We start from the raw sequence: 25,310 nt of genomic DNA on the forward strand, positions 1-25,310 counted from the left end.
TGTGTTTTATTAAGTATTCGGTTCTAGTTGTCATAAGGTCAAGGTACAACTCCAAGTCGTCTTGTTACCGAAGATCACGGCTATTCGAATAGATTAACTTCCCTGCAGGGGTGCACCACATAACCCAACACGCTCGATCCCATTTGGCCGGACACACTTTCCTAGGTCATGCCCGGCCTCGGAAGATCAACACGTCGCAGCCCTACCTAGGCACAACAAAGAGGTCAGCACGCCGGTCTAAATCCTATGGCGCAGGGGTCTAGGCCCATCGCCCTTTGCACACCTGCACGTTGCGAACGCGGCCGGTAAGCAGAACTGGCCCCCTTAATACAAGAGCAGGCTTACGTTCCAATCCGGCGCGCGCTGCTCAATCGCTGACGTCACGAAGGCTTCGGCTGATACCACGACGTCAAGTGCCCATAACGGTCCCCGCATAGATGGTTAGTGCGTATAGGCCAATGGCCAGACTCAGATCAAATACCAAGATCTCGTTAAGCGTGTTAAGTATCCGCGAACACCGACCAGGGCCAGGCCCACCTCTCTCCTAGGTTGTCTCAACCTGCCCTGTCGCTCCACCACAAAGTAACAGTCAGGGGCCGTCGGGAACCCAGGCCCACCTCTACCGGGATGGAGCCACCTGCCCCTTCAGCCCCCATCTCCGAACATTATCATAAGTAATGTAACGGTATAAGTATATATCATATGCCCGTGATCACCTCCCGAAGTGATCATGGCCCAGTAGTATAGCATGGCGGGCGGACAAGAGTGTAGGGCCACTGATGATAATCTAGCATCCTATACTAAGCATTTAGGATTGCAGGTAAGGTATCAACAGTTGTAGAAACAATGACAGTCTATGCATCAGAATGGGATTAACGGAAAGCAGTAACATGCTACACTACTCTAATGCAAGCAGTATAGAGGAGAGTAGGCGATATCTGGTGATCAAGGGGGGGGGGGGGTTGCCTGGTTGCTCTGGCAAGAGAGAGGGGTCGTCAACACCGTAGTCGTACTGGGTAGCAGCGACGTCGGTCTCGGTGTCTAGCGAGAGAAGAGGGGGAAGAAACAATAAATATAATGCAAACAAATGCATGACATGACAAAGCGTGATGCTAGGTGTGCCCTAACGCAGTACGAGGTGATACCGGTGTAGGGGAAAACATCCGGGAAAGTATTCCTGGTGTTTCGCGTCTTCGGACAGATGAACCGGAGGAGAAAGTTGCGTGTTTGCTATGCTAGGGATGCGTGGCGGACGAACTGGTTGCGCAACCGGATTCGTCTCGTCGTTCTAAGCAAATTTCATGTTGAAAATAATTTAATCCGAGTTACGGATTAAAAGATATGATTTTCTAAAGATTTTATTAATTTCTGGAATTTAATTAATTATTTAATTTAATTCGAAATCGGATTTATGACATCAGCATGATGTCATGCTGATGTCAGCAGTCAACAGGGGTTGACTGGGTCAAACTGACGCGTGGGTCCAGTAGGACCCATCTGTCATACTCTATTAGGTTAATTAGGGTTTAGTTAATTGATTAGATTAATCTAATCATGATTAATTAGTCTAATTGACTGTTTAGTTTAATTAATCAAGATTGATTAATTATTTAATTATTCATTTTAGAAAAACTTTTTTTAAACGTTCCGGGCATGGGGGCCCACTGGCATAGGCCCCAGGGGGGCTAGCGGGCGCCGGGCTACCGGGCGCAGGGCGCAACGGCGGGGACGCCCGAGCGGGGCTGTGGGCACTGGGTCGCCGGACCCGGGCGCGTGTTGGCTGGCCGGCGGCCACAGCAGGACCCCCGCAGCCGACCGGAGCGGGGTAGCGAGGTGATGGGGCGGTGGCCAACAGGGGTGAGGTCAGGGCGGCCACGAGCGAGGCGGGATGCGGTGCGTCAGGCGGCGAAGGCAGTGGGCGGAGGGAGCCCGAGCGGCGCCAGGCATGGGGCGGCGACGAGCGCGGCGCAGTAGGGCGCGATACGTGGCAGGGAGTGGACGGCGCGGCGCGGAGCAGAGGAGCGAGTGAGCACAGGGGCAGGCGCGTGCGTGCGTGTGGCCGCGGCGAGGCGGGGCGCTGGTGTGCCGCGAGTGGAGTCGGGGGAGCGAGAGCGGCGAGCCGCGGTGCAGGGCGGGCGCGGTGGCACGGCCGGGCGAGGACGGCGCCGGAGCAGGGGACGGCCCCAGACGACGGCGGCCCTGGCGGGCACGGCCAGGCGCCGCGGGGCGTAGGCGGCTCCCGGGGCAGCGCTCACGGCCGGTGAGCGGAGCATCGGCGACAGCGGCAGTGGAGCTCGGTAGCGGTTGGCGTGGGCGGCTTCGAGGCGGCGCGGGATGGAGCCGAGCGTGAGGGGAGAGGGCGCGGCCACAGCAGAGAGGAGGGAGTGGGAGCTCACAGAGGAGGAGTAGAGACCGGGGCAACGGGGGGCGAGGAGGAGGACGGAGACCGTGCGACGGAGAGGAGCAGTCCGGCGAGGTGGAGGCGGCGGCGTCGCAGCGAGCCGGCACCGGGCGGCGAGCGGCGGCCGGTTCCCCCCCTCCCGATCCAATCGGGACAGAGGGGGAGGGAGATAATTCGGGAGGGAGAGTGGGTGTCGGTGGCGTTCAGGGTACGGGAGGACTGGGGGGTTATGGAGTGGGGGTGAGCCTTGGCCCAGTTGGGTAGGCCAGCTGGGCCGGAGCCCAGTGGGGGGGGGGGGGGGGGTCCCTTTTTTTTTTTTTTTTTTTTTTTTTTTTTTTTTTTTTTCGGGGGGGGGGGCCGGGGGGGGGGGGGGGGGTGCTTCCTCTTTTTTTTGTTTGTCTTCTCTTTACTTTTTATTTATTTATTTTTCTGTTTTCTATTTAGTCCCAGCTATCAAATAAATTTTGTTGAATACAAAGCTTTCCACATAAATATTGGGTCATACAATGGAGCTGCACGCAAAGTTTCAAAACATTTTGAAAAGGATAAATAATTGTTTATTTTTAAATGGTCAATTTAAATGTTGTTTGCTCCTGTTTTAAATATCGTAGAGGCCTATCAACATTCCCAATAATGTTGCTTGATGTTTTTTAATTGGTTAGTGAATACTTACAACCTTTTGAACATTTTTAATTCACTGTTTTATGAAATTATAATTTGACTTGTTATTTGAATTTGAATTTGATCTCAGTTTGAAACAAATGAGGTTGATCAAAAGTTTATTTATGATGACCTGGCATGATTAGCAAGGGTTTACTGTAGTTTAATTACCCGGGCGTCACAATTCTCCTCCACTACAAGAAATCTCGTCCCGAGATTTAAGAGGTAGAGAAGGGAGGAAAGGTCTAGTTACGGAATGCTAACGGATATTTTCGGTCTTGGTTCCTCTTCTCGCAGTGGTCGATCCATTATATTGATGTCTTCCTTTTTCTGCTTCAAGTCATCAAGATGAAGTCGACATCCTTTCTTCGGGGGTTCCATCGTACTTACGAAAGAATAAGGGGGTATTCCGGGAGAACGAACCTGTACAAGGTTGACTATCTGGTTGATAACATCGGGGAAGGTGGCAGAAAGTAACTCTCGAATTGAAACTTAAGAAAATATCGAGAGCAAAGTAATGAGGTTTCATGGGATGTTTCGAGCGAGCAGGCAACCGTTCGATGCCTGAAATCGGGCTCGAAAGGGGCTCGAAGCAATGGGAATAAGTATTGCGTCTGATACCAGAATAGATCACTAGGAAGGTGACTCATGAATTATATACGAGGCCATGTGTGAGGAACAACCTTGGAAATAGGGAGTGTACAGGAGAGTCAGGTTTCGATCCTATGGAACTGTGGGTTATGGGCCCACCTTTTGTATTAAAAGTAGGAAGGGCGATGTCATCTTGCACGATCATGTAAGCAAGGTATGTTAGAGGATAGCCTATCAGTTATGTCGGCAACAACATCAGTACCAAGGGCGAGGGACGAAGAGAACCATTTTCCTGCTCGTTGAACGAGGCGGACCATTAGGCAAAGTTCTCGTCATCAGTGGATACCGGAATGTCATCAACAATAGTAACAGGTTCTTACTGACAGAGTTGTACACCGAGGTGTTTACATAAGCAGGAGAATGTTACTGCTTAGATCATATAGATCACAAGAAAGGTTAAACCAAACAATGGAAAGGAAAATATGATTACCAGATTGACGGAACAATGGAAAGGAAAATGTGTTTAAACACATATTTCAGGAGTATGTCCTTCCCAAGGACAAACAGAGTATGATATCCGTGACAGGATATAATGTAGAAAACCCTCTAGGTAGGGGGAGGGAAATTTTCATGACATTACCCATACAACGGTGTTTGGATAATTGAGCAAGAAACAATTAGCATTGGGATAAGTGTTCTTGTTGAAAATCGGAGTACCACAGACATGCTTCGAGATAGCATTGACATGGTCTTCAAGCAAAGGTCAGACTTGGATACAAAAAGGATTCATCAGGAACAACATATAGAAGAAGTCTTTCAATTTCCTCATGGAAGAATGGTTAACCTTGCTAAAAAGGAAACTATAATAAAGGGTCCTCTGGCTAGGGGTGCTAAGCAAGGACACCGCCTTACCGGGTTATGTAGAGACCATTGTTATAACTTTTGGAAATATGTCCCAACCATCATATCTGACCGAGATTCAGATCTGATTGGTGTCAGGATACCTCAGACTCAGGATGCCTGAGAAGAAAAGGTGCAGCACAAATTGACGAGATGTCATTGTAAGATTCTCGGAAATGAACTATGGAAGCGAGTTCCAAAATAAGAGTTCATCATTAAACCAAGTAGAGGTGAGGAGGTGGCTGATTGACTCAGCGACAATTCATTGAGATTTCCAAAAAGACGGATTTCCACAGTTATGTGAAGAAGGAGGTAACATTAGTCAGATCAAATGATATAATGAGGTATGCTGGAGGAAAACATACACAGTTAAACATTGGTTGAAAGGTGCACCTGAAATATGGGCTGGGTTGCACGATCAATGTTTTAGACTGGAGATTCAATAACTAATAGGCTAAGAATGAACTATCGATCACTAATTTCAAAGCAATAGGGTTGCTAGAAGAGCACAATCCAAACAACACCGTTCACTTGTTGGTACCCCGGTTAGAACCAACACGGGGACCAAGAAAGAATGATGATGGGGAGAAGCATCACTATACCAAGAATTCTTAAGAGGTGGAGCAATCTCAAGACATTTCTGACATAAAAGATGGTAATACTCCAAGGTAAAGAAGAACTCAAGCTGGATAGCAAGGAACTCAAGGAATAACACAGAACACGAACAAGTTTGTGTTGGAGGGAAGGCAATAAAGTGGTCGATGACAACAAAAGTCATCGAGGCAAGGATGGTATTTCTCATCATGAATTCAATTGATATCTTGGAAAAGCTCGGAATACTAATGATGATCACGACACATTTGTCGAGAGATTTCACGAAGATGTAATCGATCGACGATGACATCAAGTCAAATGAATGATGAAGCGAAAGGTTATTGGAACCACGAGTAGGACACAAACTCGAGATCAAGTTTGTTGTTCAAGATGGAACGATAAGTCAAGGAAATCGGCGTAAGCTTAGCTCAATCGTCGAAAGTTGTGCTCCAGGAATAAGGACCAGGTAACATGGTTAAAATCAGCACGATAATGATATAGCTGATCAGGCTAGGGATGACGTGATCGAGTACAAACTCGTAAGCAAGAAGATTACTAAGAGTTGTTTAATCACGATGCGGACTCGATTCAATTATCAATGTCCTTGAGTGTTTAATAACTCAGAGCCCGTGAAAAATTGGAATCAACGAGAATGTAATACTTGATGGAGAACTCATAAGAAGTTATACAGTTCCGTGATAATCTCAAGATACCAAGGGGTAATACTCGACGACAAACCAAAGTAGAGGTTGGACTGGGGTATTGCTCTACAGAAGACATGTGCTTAAACTTGTACGAGAAATGGTATTTAAAGGAGAACATGGTCGGAACCACGATTGCAAAAGGCCAGATCCCAGCTATAAGATGAACTTATACCAAGGGAATAATTAATTTAAGAGAAGATTTAATGATAAGATCTACATCGTGTCCATGGGCATGAACACAAAGTTCAAGGTCGACTCCCACTTCTCCAATGCATAACCTTTCATCCACTGCTCTACTAAAAATGATTTGAGTGCGAAGATCTACCTGGTGAATTACCAGAGGAGTATGAACCTTGGAAAACTTTCGGGTTCACACAGATTAAGGAAGGCATAGGTTCAACCCATCGGGGCATCTTAGAAACATATACCACAAGCTTCGAGAGTAATTATCACCAGCTCGAAAACAGAGCATGGTTGGCCAAATCCGAGAATAGGATTTACCAATGGCATTATGTATCAGGGAAAGAACTCCCAAAGTGATTGAATAGGAAGGACGTTGCCAGATAAAATCCAACAAAGGACTTGATGGTCCACAAAGGATCTGATGTGAGTATCGGTACTCAACCAGAAGAGGAAAGAATGCAAATGCAACAGGTTATGGAATCATCTGATAATATGAAGCTTAAATGCAAATGAATTATGATTCCAAATCGAAGGATCAGAAATAGATGCTCTAATCAAGGATGGATAAGTAGAATAGACTTAGGGGCACAATCGACAACAATTTGATTGGTCGAGAACTAGCTCCTGTTCAAAATGACGTCTGAGCCGGAGGGATGATTTCTAGGACCTGATTGAGGATTGCGAGCATTCACAACATATTGAATCAACAGACTCAAAATGACAATGTCAAAGGATACTATGAATATTGCTAGCCATATGGAACGCATCCATAATGCAAGCAGACAAGTATTTGCCGAGAAATAGCGGGCAGAGGATACCGGAAGATCAGATCGTATTTCAATGTATCTTGTGAATCATATGAACAACGAGGGAAGAACGGATACTCGGTAAGAGCAAGGAATTATCCGTAGGAGGTATTCATGAGGCAAGAACTGCAAGGCAGTATCTCAAAGGATTTTCAGAACAATAAAGAGAATTTCGGGGTGTCTTGTAATAACAAGATTAACGGGAAATGATTGTATGAAGGACAAGTGCACGTGGTTATCCCTAGGGGGTTTATCGATGGGAGGGAATTGCAAAAGCGATGGCACAAAATCTTTAGAGAACATCGGAGAGTATCTTCGGAATCTTCTGGTGCAGCAGGCGATCATCTGTGATAAGGGGCTCTCCGGGTGAAAGTGAACACGAGATCCTAATGTTAGATTTAGTAAAATCATTTAACCAGATTAGAAGAGAGATCAGAGTCCCAGAGTATAGGTCGAGGAATAAAAGATCCTACTACCACCCAATGGCGACGTGTGCCCGTAAGACACACAACCATGTTAGTAAAAGTTTTGCAATGTCTAGACTCGACTTCGGCCAAAGAGTGTGGAAGAGGAATTCCTACAGGCAGTCGGCTCTGATACCAACTTGCGACGCCCCCAATTTGACCGTACACTAATCATACACGCAAACGTGTACGATCAAGATCAGGGACTCACGGGAAGATATCACAACACAACTCTACAAATAAAATAAGTCATACAAGCATCATATTACAAGCCAGGGGCCTCGAAGGCTCGAATACAAGAGCTCGATCATAGACGAGTCAGCGGAAGCAATAATATCTGAGTACAGACATAAGTTAAACAAGTTTGCCTTAAGAAGGCTAGCACAAACTGGGATACAGATCGAAAGAGGCGCAGGCCTCCTGCCTGGGATCCTCCTAAGCTACTCTTGGTCGTCGTCAGCGGGCTGCATGTAGTAGTAGGTACCTCCTGAGTAGTAGTAGTCGTCGTCGACGGTGGCGTCTGGCTCCTAGGCTCCAACATCTGGTCGCATCAATCGAGTATAGAAAGGGGGAAAAGAGGGAGCAAAGCAACTGTGAGTACTCATCCAAAGTACTCACAAGCAAGGAGCTACACTACATATATATGCAATGGTATCAAATGGAATAAGGGTATCATATGTGGACTGAACTACAGAATGCCGGAATAAGAGGTGGATAGTTAGTCCAATCGAAGACTATGCTTTTGTTAACCTCCATCTTGCAGCAGGAGAAGAGAGTAGATGGTAAGTTCACCAAGTAGCATCGCATAGCATAATCCTAAGCGATGATCCTCCCTTCGTCGCCCTGTTAGAGAGCGACCACCGGGTTGTATCTGGCACTTGGAAGGGTGTGTTTTATTAAGTATACGGTTCTAGTTGTCATAAGGTCAAGGTATAACTCCAAGTCGTCCTGTTACCGAAGATCACAGCTATTCGAATAGATTAACTTCCCTGCAGGGGTGCACCACATAACCCAACACGCTCGATCCCATTTGGCCGGACACACTTTCCTAGGTCATGCCCGGCCTCGGAAGATCAACACGTCGCAGCCCTACCTAGGCACAACAGAGAGGTCAGCACGCCGGTCTAAATCCTATGGCGCAGGGGTCTGGGCCCATCGCCCTTTGCACACCTGCATGTTGCGAACGCGGCCGGTAAGCAGAAATAGCCCCCTTAATACAAGAGCAGGCTTACGTTCCAATCCGGTGCGCGCCGCTCAGTCGCTGACGTCACGAAGGCTTCGGCTGATACCACGACGTCGAGTGCCCATAACTGTCCCCGCGTAGATGGTTAGTGCGTATAGGCCAGTGGCCAAACTCAGATCAAATACCAAGATCTCGTTAAGCGTGTTAAGTATCCGCAAACACCGACCAGGGCCAGGCCCACCTCTATCCTAGGTGGTCTCAACCTGCCCTGTCGCTCCGCCACAAAGTAACAGTCAGGGGCCGTCGGGAACCCAGGCCCACCTCTACCGGGATGGAGCCACCTGCCCCTTCAGCCCCCATCTCCGAACATTATCATAAGTAATGTAACGGTATAAGTATATATCATATGCCCGTGATCACCTCCCGAAGTGATCATGGCCCAGTAGTATAGCATGGCGGGCGGACAAGAGTGTAGGGCCACTGATGATAATCTAGCATCCTATACTAAGCATTTAGGATTGCAAGTAAGGTATCAACAGTTGTAGAAACAATGACAGTCTATGCATCAGAATAGGATTAACGGAAAGTAGTAACATGCTACACTACTCTAATGCAAGTAGTATAGAGGAGAGTAGGCGATATCTGGTGATCAAGGGGGGGGGCTTGCCTGGTGTTGAGGAACGTAGTAATTTCAAAATTTTCCTACGTACACGCAAGATCATGGTGATGCATAGCAACGAGAGGATAGAGTGTTGTCCACGTACCCTCGTAGACCGAAAGCGGAAGCGTTAGCACAATGCGGTTGATGTAGTCGTACGTCTTCACGATCCGACCGATCAAGTACTGAACGCACGACACCTCCGAGTTCTGCACATGTTCAACTCGATGATGTCCCTCGAACTCCGATCCTGCCGAGCTTCGAGGGAGAGTTCCGTCAGCACGACGGCGTGGTGACGATGATGATGTTCTACCGACACAGGGCTTCGCCTAAGCACCGCTACGATATGACCGAGGTGGATTATGATGGAGGGGGCACCGCACACGGCTACGAGATCCAAGGGATCAATTGTTGTGTCTTTGGGGTGCCCCCTGCCCCGTATATAAAGGAGTGGAGGAGGGGGAGGGCCGGCCTTCTCTATGGCGCGCCCTAGGGGAGTCCTACTCCCTACTCCCACCGGGAGTAGGATTCCCCCTTTCCTAGTAGAACTAGGAGCCCTTCCAAGTAGTAGGAGTAGGAGGGGAAGAAAGGGAAGGGAAAAGGAGAAGGAAGGAAGGGGGCGCCCCCCCTCCCTAGTCCAATTCCGACCAGCCCATGGGGAGGGGTGCGGCCACCTTTTGAGGCCTTTCTCTCCTTTCCCGTATGGCCCATTAAGGCCCAATACGAATTCCCGTAACTCCCCGGTACTCCCGAAAATACCCGAATCACTCGGAACCTTTTCGATGTCCGAATATAGTCATCCAATATATCGATCTTTATGTATTGACCATTTCGAGACTCCTCGTCATGTCCCCGATCTCATCCGGGACTCCGAACTCCTTCGGTACATCAAAACACATAAACTCATAATATAACCGTCATCGAACTTTAAGCGTGCGGACCCTACGGGTTCGAGAACTATGTAGACATGGCCGAGACACATTTCTGGTCAATAACCAATAGCGGAACCTGGATGCTCATATTGGCTCCTACATATTCTACGAAGATCTTTATCGGTCAAACCGCATAACAACATACGTTGTTCCCTTTGTCATCGGTGTGTTACTTGCCCGAGATTCGATCGTCGATATCTCAATACCTAGTTCAATCTCGTTACCGGCAAGTCTCTTTACTCGTTCCGTAATACATCATCCCGCAACTAACTCATTAGTTGCAATGCTTGCAAGGCTTTAAGTGATGTGCATTACCGAGAGGGCCCAGAGATACCTCTCCGACAATCGGAGTGATAAATCCTAATCTCGAAATACGCCAACCCAACAAGTACCTTTGGAGACACCTGTAGAGCACCTTTATAATCACCCAGTTACGTTGTGACGTTTGGTAGCACACAAAGTGTTCCTCCGGTAAACGGGAGTTGCATAATCTCATAGTCATAGGAACATGTATAAGTCATGAAGAAAGCAATAGCAACAAACTAAACGATCAAGTGCTATGCTAACGGAATGGGTCAAGTCAATCACATCATTCTCTAATGATGTGACCCTGTTAATCAAATGACAACTCATGTCTATGGCTAGGAAACTTAACCATCTTTGATTCAACGAGCTAGTCAAGTAGAGGCATACTAGTGACACTCTGTTTGTCTATGTATTCACACATGTATTATGTTTCCGGTTAATACAATTCTAGCATGAATAATAAACATTTATCATGAAATAAGGAAATAAATAATAACTTTATTATTGCCTCAAGGGCATATTTCCTCCAGTCTCCCACTTGCACTAGAGTCAATAATCTAGTTCACATCGCCATGTGATTTAACATCAATAGTTCACATCACTATGTGATTAACACCCATAGTTCACATCGTCATGTGACCAACACCCAAAGGGTTTACTAGATTCAATAATCTAGTTCACATCGCTATGTGATTAACGCCCAAAGAGTACTAAGGTGTGATCATGTTTTGTTTGTGAGAGAAGTTTAGTCAACGGGTCTGCCACATTCAGATCCGTAAGTATTTTGCAAATTTCTATGTCAACAATGCTCTGCACTAAGCTACTCTAGCTAATTGCTCCCACTTTCAATATGTATCCAGATTGAGACTTTGAGTCATCTAGATGAGTGTCAAAACTTGCATCGACGTAACCTTTTACGACGAACCTTTTGTCACCTCCATAATCGAGAAACATATCCTTATTCCACTAAGGACAATTTTAACCAATGTCCAGTGTACTAATCCTAGATCACTATTGTACTCCCTTGCCAAACACAGGGCAGGGTATACAATAGGTCTGGTACACAGCATGGCATACTTTATAGAACCTATGGCTGAGGCATAGGGAATGACTTTCATTCTCTCTCTATCTTCTGCCGTGGTCGGGTTTTGAGTCTTACTCAACTTCACACCTTGTAACACACGCAAGAACTCCTTCTTTGACTGTTCCATTTTGAACTACTTTAAAATCTTGTCAAGGTATGTACTCATTGAAAAACTTATCAAGCGTCTTGATCTATCTCTATAGATCTTGATGCTCAATGTGTAAGCAGCTTCACCGAGGTCTTTCTTTGAAAAACTCCCTTCAAACATTCCTTTATACTTTGCAGAATAAATCTACATTATCTCCGATCAACAATATGTCATACACATATACTTATCAGAAATGCTGTAGTGCTCCCACTCACTTTCTTGTAAATACAAGCTTCACCACAAGTCTGTATAAAACTATATGCTTTGATCAACTTATCAAAGTGTTTATTCCAACTCCGAGAGGTTTGCACCAATCCATAAATGGATCACTGGAGCTTGCACACTTTGTTAGCTCCCTTTGGATCGACAAAACCTTCCGGTTGCATCATATACAACTCTTCTTACAGAAATCCATTCAGGAATGCAGTTTTGACATCCATCTGCCAAATTTCATAATCATAAAAAGCGTCAATTGCTAACATGATTCGGACAGACTTAAACATAGATACGAGTGAGAAACTCTCATCGTAGTCAACACTTTGAACTTGTCGAAAACCTTTTTGCGACAATTCTAGCTTTGTAGATGGTAACACTACTATCAGCGTCCGTCTTCCTCTTGAAGATCCATTTAATCTCAATGGCTCACCGATCATTGGGCAAGTCAATCAAAGTCCATACTTTGCTCTCATACATGGATCTCATCTCAGATTTCATGGCCTCAAGCCATTTCGCGGAATCTGGGCTCATCATCGCTTCCTCATAGTTCGTAGGTTTGTCATGATCAAGTAACATGACCTCTAGAACAGGATTACCGTACCACTCTAGTGCGGATCTCACTCTGGTTTACCTACGAGGTTCGGTAATAACTTGATCTGAAGTTACATGATTATCATCATTAGCTTCCTCACTAATTGGTGTAGTAGTCACAGGAACAGATTTCTGTGATGAACTATTTTCCAATAAGGGAGCAGGTACAGTTACCTCATCAAGTTCTACTTTCCTCCCACTCACTTCTTTCGAGAGAAACTCCTTCTCTAGAAAGGATCCATTCTCAGTAATGAATATCTTACCTTCGGATCTGTGATAGAAGGTGTACCCAACATTTTCTTTTGGGTATCCTATGAAGATTTACTTCTCCGATTTGGGTTCGAGCTTATCATGTTGAAACTTTTTCACATAAGCATCGCAGTCCCAAACTTTAAGAAACGACAGCTTAGGTTTCTCGCCAAACCACAGTTCATACGGTGTCGTCTCAACAGATTTAGATGGTGCCCTATTTAACGTGAATGTAGCTGTCTCTAATGCATAACCCCAAAACGATAGTGGTAATCGGTAAGAGACATCATAGATCGCACTATATCTAATAAAGTATGGTTATGACGTTCGGACACACCATTACACTGTGGTGTTTCAGGTGGCGTGAGTAGTGAAACTATTTCACATTGTTTTAACTGAAGGCCAAACTCGTTAACTCAAATATTTTACTTCTGCGATCATATCATACAAACTTTTATTTTCTTGTTACGATGATTCTCCACTTTACTATAAAATACTTTGAACTTTTCAAATGTTTCAGACTTGTGTTTCATCAAGTAGATATACTCATATCTGCTCAAATCATCCGTGAAGATCAGAAAGTAATGATACCTGCCGCGAGCCTCAATATTCACCGGACCACATACATCAATATGTATGATTTTCAACAAATCTGTTGCTCGCTCCATTGTTCTGGAGAACGGAGTCTTAGTCATCTTGCCCATGAGGAATGGTTCGCAAGCATCAACTGATTCATAATCAAGTGATTCCAAAAGCCCATCGGCATGGATTTTCTTCATGCGCTTTACACCAATATGACCTAAACGGCAGTGCCATAAATAAGTTGCACTATCATTATTAACTTTACATTTTTTGGTTTCAATATTATGAAAATGTGTATCACCACGATCGAGATCCAACAAACCATTTTCATTGGGTGTATGACCATAGAAGGATTTATTCATGTAAACAGAACAACAATTATTCTCTAACTTACATGAATAACTGTATTACAATAAACATGATCTAATCATATTTATGATCAATGCAAACATCAAATAACATTTATTTAGGCCTGCCCATCTGGACAGGTTTGGACAAAGAGCACCCACCGACCCGATGCCGACTAGAACGAGGGAAACTGAACCAAAACGAAACTCCGCTGATTCAGGACCACCCTTCCCTCCTCTCGCACGGCTCTCCTCCCCCGCCCCGGCGCCTCCACTCCGGCAGCCCGCCCTACCCGCCGCCATGCCGACGCCGACCGCCGGCACGCGCCCGGACAACCCAGGCCCCGCCGCTGGCTCACGCGCAGTCTCGGCCGGGGTCCGCTCCGTCGCCCGCCTCGACGGCCCGGCCGGGCCCACCACGCGCCGCCTCGGGCGCGCTCGTATCCTGGTCGGTGCGGGCTGGGGCCTATATAAGCCCCTGGGCGCGCGCCCGCCCGCGCCCAGGCGCTTCCCCTATTGCGATCGAGGCAGTCGCTGCGGTTCTGCGAAGAGGCGGTGCGGTTCCAAGAAACGCCGAGATCGGAGGCTTTCGTTGGCGGCTTTCCCCGCTAGCATTGGCTGCCGGAGGTCCCTGATTCTGCGAACAAACTCGACGGATCGTCCTAGGTAAATTTCTTCCGCGTTTCTTGTGCTTGATCATGTCGATTCTTCATTGCTGTTCGTGAATTTAGGATTGTTCTTATCGAATTGGTGCCTCAATGCTTGCGAATTCCGGTGTAAAAATAGCATAACAAGAGATCTCGAGTTGGCTCGAGACTAAACGAATCTGAAAAATAGCTAAACTAAACTAATCTGTTATCCGCCGATATAATCTTCAATCTAAATTTATGAAACGTTGAAAGAATCATATCTTCCAGCACTTGATTGATCTATTTTTTTGCCGAAATTAATCGGAATAACCAATTAGAGTTGCGATCTGTAGAACAATCACAACAAATTTGGTACCTGTTCTATGTCAAGAAATCTAAAAAACAAAAATTGATTCCATCTAAATTTTCTTTCTGATTCCACATACTTGCTTCTATAATTTATGAATTAGGTGGTTCCACTTTTTCGTTGCAAACCAAATTGTTTAGATTTGAAGAAAGAACACTGTAATCTGCATCTAATCTGATATTGTTTAACAAGAAATTGGAGTTGGCTTGAGACTAAACGATACTGAGAATACCTAGACTAAACTAATCTGTCGATTATAATATTCAATCTTAATTTATGAAAACTGTGAAAGCTTATCTCTAGCAGTTGATCAATCTATTCTTTGCCGAAATTACTCCGAATAACCAATTAGAGTTGCGATCTGTAGAACAATCGCAACAAATTTGGTACCTCTGCTATGTCAAGAAATCTAAAAAACAAAAATTGATTCCATCTAAATTTTCTTTCTGATTCCACATACTTGCTTCTATAATTTATGAATTAGGTGGTTCCACTTTTTCGTTGCAAACCAAATTGTTTAGATTTGAAGAAAGAACACTGTAATCTGCATCTAATCTGATATTGTTTAACAAGAAATTGGAGTTGGCTTGAGACTAAACGATACTGAGAATACCTAGACTAAACTAATCTGTCGATTATAATATTCAATCTTAATTTATGAAAACTGTGAAAGCTTATCTCTAGCAGTTGATCAATCTATTCTTTGCCGAAATTACTCCGAATAACCAATTAGAGTTGCGATCTGTAGAACAATCACAACAAATTTGGTACCTGTGGTATGTCAAGAAATCTAAAAAACGGAAATTGATTCCATCTAAATTTTCTTTCTGATTCCACATGCTTGCTGCCATAATTTATGAATTTAGGTGGTTAACTTTTTCGTTGCAAACCATTTTTTTTTAGATTTGAAGAAAAAACACTGTAAGCTGCATCTAATCTGATATTGTTTAACAAGAAATTGGAGTTAGCTTGAGACTAAAAGAATCTGAGAATACCTAGACTAAACTAATCTGTCGATTATAATCTTCAATCTTAATTTAGGAAAACTGTGAAAGCTTATCTCTTGCAGTTGATTAATCTATTCATTGTCAAAATTAATCCGGATAGCCAATTTGAGTTGAGATCTGTAAAATAATCACAACAAATTTGGTACCTGTGGTATGTCAAGAAAACTAAAACGTTTTTGAAAACCTATGATTAAGATACTTAGAAACAACAAAAATTTATTCCATCTAAATCTATCATGATATGTTTCTGTAGCTAGCTCTAGTTAATTTTCAGTGCTTATTATGAATTTGATTTCGTACTGAATGCTTAGGATCTTCCATTGAGTTATATATAAATACTTATAGCAATTTAAAAAATGCAGCATAGCCCAGCTTTGTACCTATTGGTTGGTAACGTTGTCAGAAATTTAAACTTCTAGAACAAAATACAAGTTGATGACTAAGAATGCTGATTGAAAATCTACTTGTTGCTTCCTTTTCTGTGGGATAATCATAGTAAGATGGTCTTACTGTAGCATAGCCCAGCTTTGTACCAATTGGATGATAAAGTTGTCAGAAATTTAAACTGCTAGAACAAAATACAAGTAGATCACTAAGAATGCTGATTGACATTGTATGCTTGCAAATTTCCATATATTGTGTACTGTTCTCGTAGCTTACTAACCTGCTCGTTCTTAATGATTTTTTGGTTCATACTGTACTCACATCTTGTTTTTGAAGGTATTTTGGTTATTAAATGGCTATTATTGAAGCATTGGATAGAACACCGGCTTCTGTTACTGGGTCTTCTCCTGCAGTCAGTCCAGAAAACTTCATCAAATGTATGATGAAGTTTTATCGGCACTGGAAGGAGGATGGGACTGAGATATGGGGATCTTCGTGTGCAATTGCTGTTGCTACTCCTCCACCCTCTGAAGATATTCGATATCAGAAATCATTAGCCTTGAGCACGTGGTTTTTTGGTCATCAGTTCCCAGAAACTATAATGGTCTTTCTCAGTAGGCAGATTCATTTCCTGTGCAGCCAGAAGGACAGTGATGTGCTTAAACCTTTGAAGATGCTTGTTTCTAAAGAAGCCGATGTTGATATCGTGTTGCATATTCTGAAAAAGGGCGATGATGGATCTGACTTAATGCCTGAAGGCAAGTTTCTTGAAGCATGGTCTGAAAAGCTGCACAGATCAAGGTTAAAGCTTTTTGATGTGTCAAGTGGCATCTCTGAACTTCTTGCTGTGAAAGATGTCACCGAGATCATGTATGTGAAGAAGGCTGCATTTTTGGCTGCTTCGGTTATGCGGAAGTATGTAGTTTCTAAGGTGGAGAAGATCATAGAGGATGAAAAGAAGATAGCACATTCAAAGCTGATGGTTCTGACAGAGAAGATACTACTTTCCCCAATGAATGTAGATGTTAAACTGAAGGCAGATAATGTTGACATATGCTACCCACCCGTTTTTCAAAGTGGAGGCAAGTATGACCTTAGGCCATCTGCTTCTAGCAATGATGATGATCTGCACTATGATTCTGGAAGCGTCATCATCTGTGCTCTGGGAGCCAAGTACAGTGGCTACTGCTCAAATGTCGCAAGAACCTTCCTGATTGATTGTAATGCAGAAAAATGCAATGCATATAAAGTCCTCAGTCAGGCGCATGATGCTGCTATTGCTGCTTTGACACCAGGTAGCAAGTGTTGTTCCAGTTACCAGGCTGCAGTTACTGTGATCAGGGACAAAGCTCCTGAACTTCTTCCTTTCCTTACCAAGTCAGCTGGAACAGGAATGGGCATCGAGTTCCGTGAATCTTGGCTGTCCTTGAGTGAGAAAAATGACCGGATGCTAAAGGAAGGGATGATTTTCAATGTTTCACTTGGGTTTCAAAACCTTATAGACAAGACCAACAATGAGAAGACCAAGGAATTCTCCCTATGGCTGGCTGACACTGTTCTGGTCTGCAAGGAAAATCCAAAAGTCTTGACATCTTTTATCTCCAAGGCTGACAGCGATGCCTTCTACTTATTTGATGAGGAAAATGCAGGATTAGCTGCTGTGAAACAAGCTCCGAAAGCAAATGTTTTGGTCCCGGTTAAACCAGTGCTAAATCCATTGAGAGAAAATCTGCGATCCCATAGCAGGACACCTAAGGAGGACCTTAGGAAACAGCTTCAGTCAGAAATCTTAAAGAAGAAAACTAGTGAGGCAGCAGTGAGAAGTGACGTTGCTGATCATAAGTTGTTGGAGGGACTTGGTCGTTCCAGAGCTATGGATGAACTGGTTGCATATAAGAATGCAAATGATGTGCCTGTTTCCAATCGACTGGACATTATTCAGGTGGACAAACAGAATGAGGCTATCCTGTTACCAATATATGGAGTTACTGTTCCCTTTCATGTTTGTACCATAAAAAAAGCAGAAATTCGTGGGGAAAGCAGCAGTGGAGTTTATGTCAGCATTACATTTAATGTTCCTGGCACTGCTTCTGGTCTTCAAGATCCCCGCTTGCAGAACCTTATTTTTTTGAAAGCAGTCACCTTCCTCTCAAAAAACAGAAGTCATGCTGAAGAGGTTATTAAATCGGTGAAGACTGTTCAAAAAGGAGTCACTGAAAGAGCTAGGAGAGCGAGCTTGGTTAGTCAGGAAAGGCTTCAACTATGTGACGGAATGAAGAGGGATGGATTCAGTTTCCTGATTTGTGGATACGGCCATCATTTGGTGGCTGTGGGCGGAAGGTCGCTGGAACTTTGGTGGCCCATGTCAATGGTTTTCAATATTCTGCATCGAAAACTGAAAAGGTGGATATTATGTTCAGCAACATAAAACATGCCTTCTTCCAGCCAGCTGAGAGAGACATGATAACGCTGCTCCACTTCCATCTGTACAATGAAATCATGGTGGGCAACAAGAAGACTAGAGATGTGCAGTTCTACACTGAAGTGATGGATGTTGTGGACTCGGTTGGAGGTCTTAAGTGCTGTTCAGCACGGGATCCTGATGAGATTGAGGAAGAGCAGCGCGACAGGGCACGAAGGAAGAAAATAAATGGACAGTTTGAGCTGTTTGTGAAAAGGGTTGTTTCTGTTTGGTCCCAGCCAAGATTTCAGCAGCTCGGCTTACATTTTGAAAGGCCATCACAGAAGCTTGGCTTCAATGGAGTCCATGGCAGAACAACTTGTTTTATAGTTCCTACTCCAAGTTGCCTGGTGCAGCTTGTTGAATCACCGTTTCTTGTGACTTCGCTGAGGGAGGTCGAGATAGTATGCTTGGAAAGGGTGGCCCTGGGGCAGAAATCCTTTGACATGGTGTTTGTATTTCAAGATTTAAAGCGAGATGTTGTCCGCATAGAGGTCATTCCAATGGCATCTCTTGATAAGATCAAAGATTGGCTTAATGACTGCAACTTGAAGTACTATGAATCGAAGCTGAACCTTAACTGGCGAATGGTCCTCAAGAAGCTGGACGAGCCAGGTTGTGACACAAATGACAGGTGGGAATTCTTGAATCCAGATGCTACTGACTCAGATTCAGAGGATTCCGAGACAGACGATGATAAGTACGAACCTTCTGATGCGGAGTCAGCCTCTGATTCGGATGATGAAGACAGCGACAGCGAATCAGTGGTGGATTCTGGCGAGGATGAGGCTGTCTCGGCTGGCTCAGATGATGACGACGACGCTGCCGAGTCATGGGACGAGATGGAGCGCAAGGCGAGGGATGCCGACATGGAGATGGGCAGCGAAGACGACAGCGAAGACGAGAGGCAGCGGCGGAGGGAGAAAGCAAAACGGCAGTTGAATCCCCAGCAGTCCAATGGTGTTCCCCAGAAGAGGCAGCGTGTCAACTGAAGGCTAGATTTCGGTTCCTCCTAGCAGTAGCAGTAGTTTCGATTTCACTGCGAGTTTTTATCCATGCCCTTTTGGCGTCTGTCGTCTCCAGTAGTTGTGTTGACTTATTGCTATATACTTCCAGCTAGCAGTTTTGCATATTTCAAAGACTAAAGTTCTAAATATATGCCCCTGTCATTTGCTGGTGTTCACGTGAGCACACTACCTTTTCTCATTGTTCGTGACACAGTTGGAACTTACTCCTATTTTCGTGACTTTCTGCTGCCAGCATCAGAGTAAAAATTCATATGCATGCATCACAATGTCAGACACGTTTGACCAAGGTCAATTAACTCTTTATCCTACTGCTTATTTGTTTTTGCAAAGAGAACAAAAACAATTCTTCACTCGAAGTACCTCTGTACAATTATGTCTGTTGTTGTCGAGCCTTCATAAAGATGATGCTCATCACCTCTGAAGGTGAATCCATCCAGATACTAGGAGAGAACTTGGCCAACTTGGCAATCTCATGGGTAACCTGATTACTATCTCTGTTACAAGAATCAAACAAAACATGATTAAAATCTAAAGACATGTAATAACAATCATCGAAAATGGCACTTGCCACTGAGCTGGAACCTCCCTCCTTCAGAGCATTGACAACCTCTTCGTTATCGGAGACCACCTCAATTTTGCTACAGCACACGGTTTGTGCCAAATTTAGCCCAAATCTCACGGCAATTGCTTCAGCAGAAAACGTGTCATAACAAAAGTTCAGTCTTTCATTCGCTGCGGCAATGAATTTACCATTGTGATCCCGTAGAACAGCACCAACTTTACCATGAAGCCTTCATAAAGATGATGCTCATTTGGTTACACTCTTGAGAAGAGACAGCTCTCTGTTTGAACAACTGTCTGGCCTTCGAACAACTTCCACAAATGTGAAGTTTTTTGTTTTGGCCAATCTGTTGATAAACAAAGTCATTGTAGAGATAATTTTACTTGCAAAGTTGCCATTCCTCCACTCACTTATTTAGGGATCCCAGTAAATTCTACTAGGATCCTCAGCAAGTACTGTAAGAGTAGAGGAAACAGTTGAGAAAAAAATTAGAGCGCTGGCTGGGGAAAATGGTTTCCATTGGATCTTGGTTCTTTTCAATGCATGTCTCAGTTCTATCACCTTATATATGTTATCCTTTTATTGTGTCCTAGCGAATCTTGTTTACCTGCAACGGGCCACATTGATGTCAGTCGCATACCATCTGCAAGCAAAGCATCGGTTTAATCCTTAACCACCTAAAAAAATATTCACATACAAAATAGCTACATATTTCTTAGATATTCCTGGTGCCCTTTATCATTTATTTTCTCTGTTCATATTCTTTGTCGACAATATTTTTTTTTTAGTTAGAAGTGTTCAGAACCAGCTTCGGCCAGTCAAGGTCAGCGCGCGGGTCTGGGAAGCTCTTCGCTATCAGGCACGCCTACAATGAGCGCTGCAAGTGCTCGCTCGAGGAGGGCGTCGTTGCCCATGTAACCGGTGACTTCCCCAAGGTAATGTGTTGTTCCGTTCTTATCTTCCAGCACATTCAGTCTTGATACCATAGTCTGCTAGCCTATACCTGCATCCATGGAATAGTTTTGCCCACTGCAAAAATTGGCTGCGACGGGCGACGTCGCCATCACGAGGCCCCTGACGCACGCTCCATCGACAGCAAGCTAGTCCAGCGCCTACCGGACGGCGCCGTCATCCCAGCCTCTGGTAGGCGTGGCCGTCACCGCCCTGCAGACTGCCCGACACGCCTTGGGCGCTCTGGAGAGGTTGCTAGCCCGGTCAACGAAGACACCCGGGGCCGCTCGTCCCCTTCCTCGCCACGATCGACCTCCTGTGACGTGATTCAGCTCACCTCCGTGATAGGCGAGGACTCTTGGCTGCAGTGGATCACTCCCTGTTTTGGCGCCAAGCAACGACAGGCGGCTGTGTGCCCTGCTCTGGCTCCACAGACGCCAACACCTCCCCGTACCACGACCCTGGACATCATCGAGATCATCCCGTCCTCTCCTGCAGTGCAAGACAGTGGAGCTGCTGCTCCATCTCCTTCCTCCGAAGCTGAAGCTGAGCCGGCCACCCCGATCTTTGTCCCGGCGGTCAGCCCGGTTGCTGGCAATGCCGGCCACCCCTGTTTGTGGCCTGCCGGTCACCCCTGCTCGCTGCACTAAGCTCGCCCTCCCCAAGGCCAAGACCACCGACAAGGAGAAGGAAGACGCTGGCTGGGGTCGTAGGCTTCAACCTTGCTCGCTCCAGCCCGCGTCTCCAAGCCAAGGGGAGAAAGATGCCGATTGCGAAGATGGCGGAGAAGCTGCTATGCCAGCGCATGGGCGCCGTGGATGAAGGCCAGCAAGTCACAGAGGAAGCCATTGACAAATTTGTGGCCATGTTCCAAGGGCAGCTCCCTGACATTACAGTGGCGGCTCTCCGGGCGCTGTTCAACCTCGCGACGTGGTGGCGAGGCAGGACCGGAGTTGCAGGCGGTGACGGGGGACGCGTCCGGCTTGGCGGAGTGACTGGAGCGTTTGCAGCCCCTGTAGAAGAAGTGCTCTAGTTTCCATGATAGTTTCAAGCCCTCTACTTATGTGTGTGTACGCCTGTTTGCAATCGTCGACGTTGGCGTCGGCATCTGCAGGCTTTTGTGCTGATTAGTTTGTCCCGTTTCGGTACGTGTGAGCTGAATGTTGAGTGCCAGGCTGATGTTAGCTTTGTTGTGGCCAACTGCTACTTCACTTCTGAGTGCCAGGACTGATTTGTATGCCACCGACAGGTGGGCCAGAGGAGGACAAGTGAAGCAAGCCGCAGGCGTCCGCGGCATGTCCGTCCGGACACAAACTCAGTCCAAATTTGAACCGTAGTCGCATTGGGCCGTGGTAGACGCCATTGGGGGTGGGGCGGGACATAGGAGGAATTCCGAGTTTGCTTGCTCTTTGCTCAATTCGTCGGACCCGGGACTTCTTTACGCACTCGGCGTCCGAGTCGGATTTAAAACGAAACCCACAAGCGGCCCCGTACGTTCTGCTATAAATACATGCGTGCACCAGTTCACGGCTTGAGAAAAAGTCTATCGAAGCTACTGTAGACTAGATTGTTTTCGCCCGACGATCCGGCCTGCAAGCCGCTAGCTAGCTGCTGCGGCGATGGCTACGGCTAAGAGATCCAGGGCGAAGGCCGCGGAGGCAACCAAGACGGCGAGGGCGAACGCCCCTCTGGCCGCGGTCGCAGCTAACTGGGAGGCCGTCCAAGCCGCCAGGACAGCCGAAGCAAAAGCCCGAGAGGCCGAAGAAGCTGCCGAGACGGCCGCCGCCAAAGCCGTGGAGGCGGAACAAGCCGCCGAGACGGCCAGGGTCATGGCCGAAGAAGCCGCCAAGGCGAGGGAAGCGGCGAGAGAGATGGGCCGGCTAGAGGACCAGGAATCCGAGTGGGCGCAGTGCGACGAGGAGCTGTTCGCCTCCAGGTTCCGCCGTTACTGGAACAAATCGTACGCCTTCCGCAGCGTCCGTCGCTCCCGCACCTTCCTTCAAACCAGTAAGAGCTCGTTCTTCTTCCCTGCCTCCGTTCCAGAATTTCTCTATAGCTTTTCACAAAGTTTGTATTTTTTAAAAAAAATCTATAGAAACTACATCAAATGGAACAAAGCTAGTATATGTATTTTTAAATAAATCTTATTTCGTTCTTTCATTAACTTGGTATTAATGGATCAATGCAGCATCTATCCCCGCCATGCGTTACACGTACCCTGCTCCTGATGACAGCCCCAAGGCCATGGAGACTCTGCAGATGGTGTCGGTCAAGATCGCGGCAATCAAAGAGGGCTTACGCTGGCCACTGCAAGTGTTTGGTCTCGTTGCTGCTCGCGACAACTTGGATCACATGCGCAACATTATTTTTCACCGTTCGAGAAAAAACTGTCAAACCATCACCGAAGAGGTTTGTATGTTCTTACCCCTCCGTTTTCCTTTCCAAGTTGCCTTCTCTATCAATTGTTTGCTCTCATATATATGGAATACATTAGGGGTTGCTGTTGCACTATATCCACTTGATGCAGTCTTACTATTGATGAAATAGAGCATAATTACTCACGTACATTGTTGTTCCACTCATGCAGGATCCATATCTTGCATTGACCGGCCCTAGCCGAGCTATTGCCGTGTCGGTGGACCCTTCTTGCGTTGAGGTTTCCCTGAAAGTCAAGGGCGCCACTAAAGCCGAGGATAAAGACCTGAGCGATCTTGTTTTGGTGCACAGAACCGGGCGTTTTCTGAGCGGTCTTTACCGTAGTAGGCTCAGCACATTGGAACTTACCTTCGACCATGTTACCCGCTCCGTGGAGGCTACAATCTGTGTAAAACTAACTGATGGGTCATGGCCAACTAGTTTCCGGGGCGTGATCACTGCCAGCAGCGGTTCTCGTGATGACCTGAAAGTCAAGTTACTTGATTCCGGAGATGACGGGTTGCCCGTAGATGCCAATGGCAGGATCAAGCTCTCGCGTCATGTGGTTTCTGTTGGACATGTGGAGTCTCTGAACGTTTATGTCACTGCCAATCGGGTTGATGAGAAACAAGTTGTTGAGAGTGGCAGGGCAACTTTTAAGGCAAAGAGGTCTGGTGTTAGCCTCAGCGAGCTCTGCCTTGGCTTCTGTAGTATGAATGTTACCGTTGCTTGGTCCTGTTTCCGTCATGAGTGGTAACTCTCTCAGAAGGCTGCTTTTGGCGGGAAAGGAAACATCATTTTTTTTACCTAGGAAACACCATTATTTGAACCGACTTATGTTTCCCTGTATAGTGGGTGTTGTACCATTTGCATGCTCAAGTGGTGTATGGTGGTGGTGTTTTGTTGTAGTACTAGGTAATGATGATATGGAAATATGTACGTATGTTCTAGTGTTGTTGCTTGTATGGATCAGAAAGTAATATTTGGCCACTTCGCTAGCTCGAGTTTATACTTATGTATGTGTAGTAATTAATTCGACGAACTCATTTTGGCTCAAGGCATAAGTGAGATATAATTGCTTTTTTTACATGGGATATATATAATTACCTCTTCAATAGAAAATATCTATATAGTCTCTTCAGATGTGTGTATACTAGATGACACCCCGCTCGTTGCTGTCGGAGTTGCCTACAATATACTTCAATAAGATTCGGGTATATGAATATGAATATTTTAGATTAATAATATGAGAACTAAAGCTGAAAATACATGTAACTATAAAATATTCCCTCCGTTCCTAAATATAAGTATTTTTAGATATTCCAATGTGGACTACATACGGAGCAAAATGAGTGAATTTACACTCTAGAGTACGTGTAGACCCAATTAAATATCTAAAAAGACCTACATTTAGAAACGGAGGGAATATTATTGAATATAAGTATAGGTTAACATAATTAAAACATTTGACATAATTGTGTGTATGTAGAGATAAATATGCTAGTAGGAATCAACTACGAGTCTTGACTCTTAAGGGGTACATGATAAATTTGCCAACAAAATCACTAGCCGAGGGGTACCCATTTGCAAAGATAGCACAAACAAGTTGATACATTTGAAACGATATAATATGTTCTTGAGTTAAGGAACTACACTGAAAGTAAAGGCAGACCGCAGACAGCGGAACATTTGCATCTAACCAAAAGAACACGACACATCACGATGATAAACCAGGTTCAACTAGCTGAGATAGCGCAAACAAATTGTACAGCTCATTCCATGCTGTTTCCAGGAGGCCTCTTCTAAGATTGGAAACAGTGCAACATTGCACTTGCAGAGACAAAAGACCAGACCAGAGCCATGTCTCGAAACTGAAGCCTGTATATATACCAGACAAGGTAGGATCA

At 45.4% G+C, this 25,310-nt stretch overlaps 1 protein-coding gene and 1 pseudogene across 1 annotated transcript; both read left to right on the forward strand.

Annotated features, from left to right (window-relative positions):
• The first annotated feature begins 13,774 nt into the window (after positions 1 to 13,774).
• Positions 13,775 to 19,630, forward strand: LOC125519867 (annotated as a pseudogene).
• A 2,977-nt stretch (positions 19,631 to 22,607) lies between these two features.
• On the forward strand, positions 22,608 to 24,330 carry LOC125518569. Its single transcript, XM_048683383.1, has 3 exons — positions 22,608 to 22,995; positions 23,177 to 23,397; positions 23,576 to 24,330. The coding sequence occupies exons 1-3, from the start codon at positions 22,608 to 22,610 to the stop codon at positions 24,158 to 24,160; spliced, it is 1,194 nt and encodes a 397-aa protein (XP_048539340.1). The 3' UTR covers positions 24,161 to 24,330.
• The last annotated feature ends 980 nt before the right edge of the window (positions 24,331 to 25,310 follow it).

The sequence above is a fragment of the Triticum urartu genome, chromosome 7, assembly GCF_003073215.2.
Source record: "Triticum urartu cultivar G1812 chromosome 7, Tu2.1, whole genome shotgun sequence".
Classification (NCBI taxonomy): Eukaryota; Viridiplantae; Streptophyta; class Magnoliopsida; order Poales; family Poaceae; genus Triticum; species Triticum urartu.

Excerpts from the sequence above, each read along its gene's own strand:
- LOC125518569 (XM_048683383.1), top strand. The coding sequence starts at position 22,608 with ATGGCTACGGCTAAGAGATCCAGGGCGAAGGCCGCGGAGGCAACCAAG. Across the intron at positions 22,996-23,176 it reads CCGCACCTTCCTTCAAACCA|CATCTATCCCCGCCATGCGT; the intron begins GTAAGAGCTCGT and ends GGATCAATGCAG. Across the intron at positions 23,398-23,575 it reads GTCAAACCATCACCGAAGAG|GATCCATATCTTGCATTGAC; the intron begins GTTTGTATGTTC and ends CCACTCATGCAG.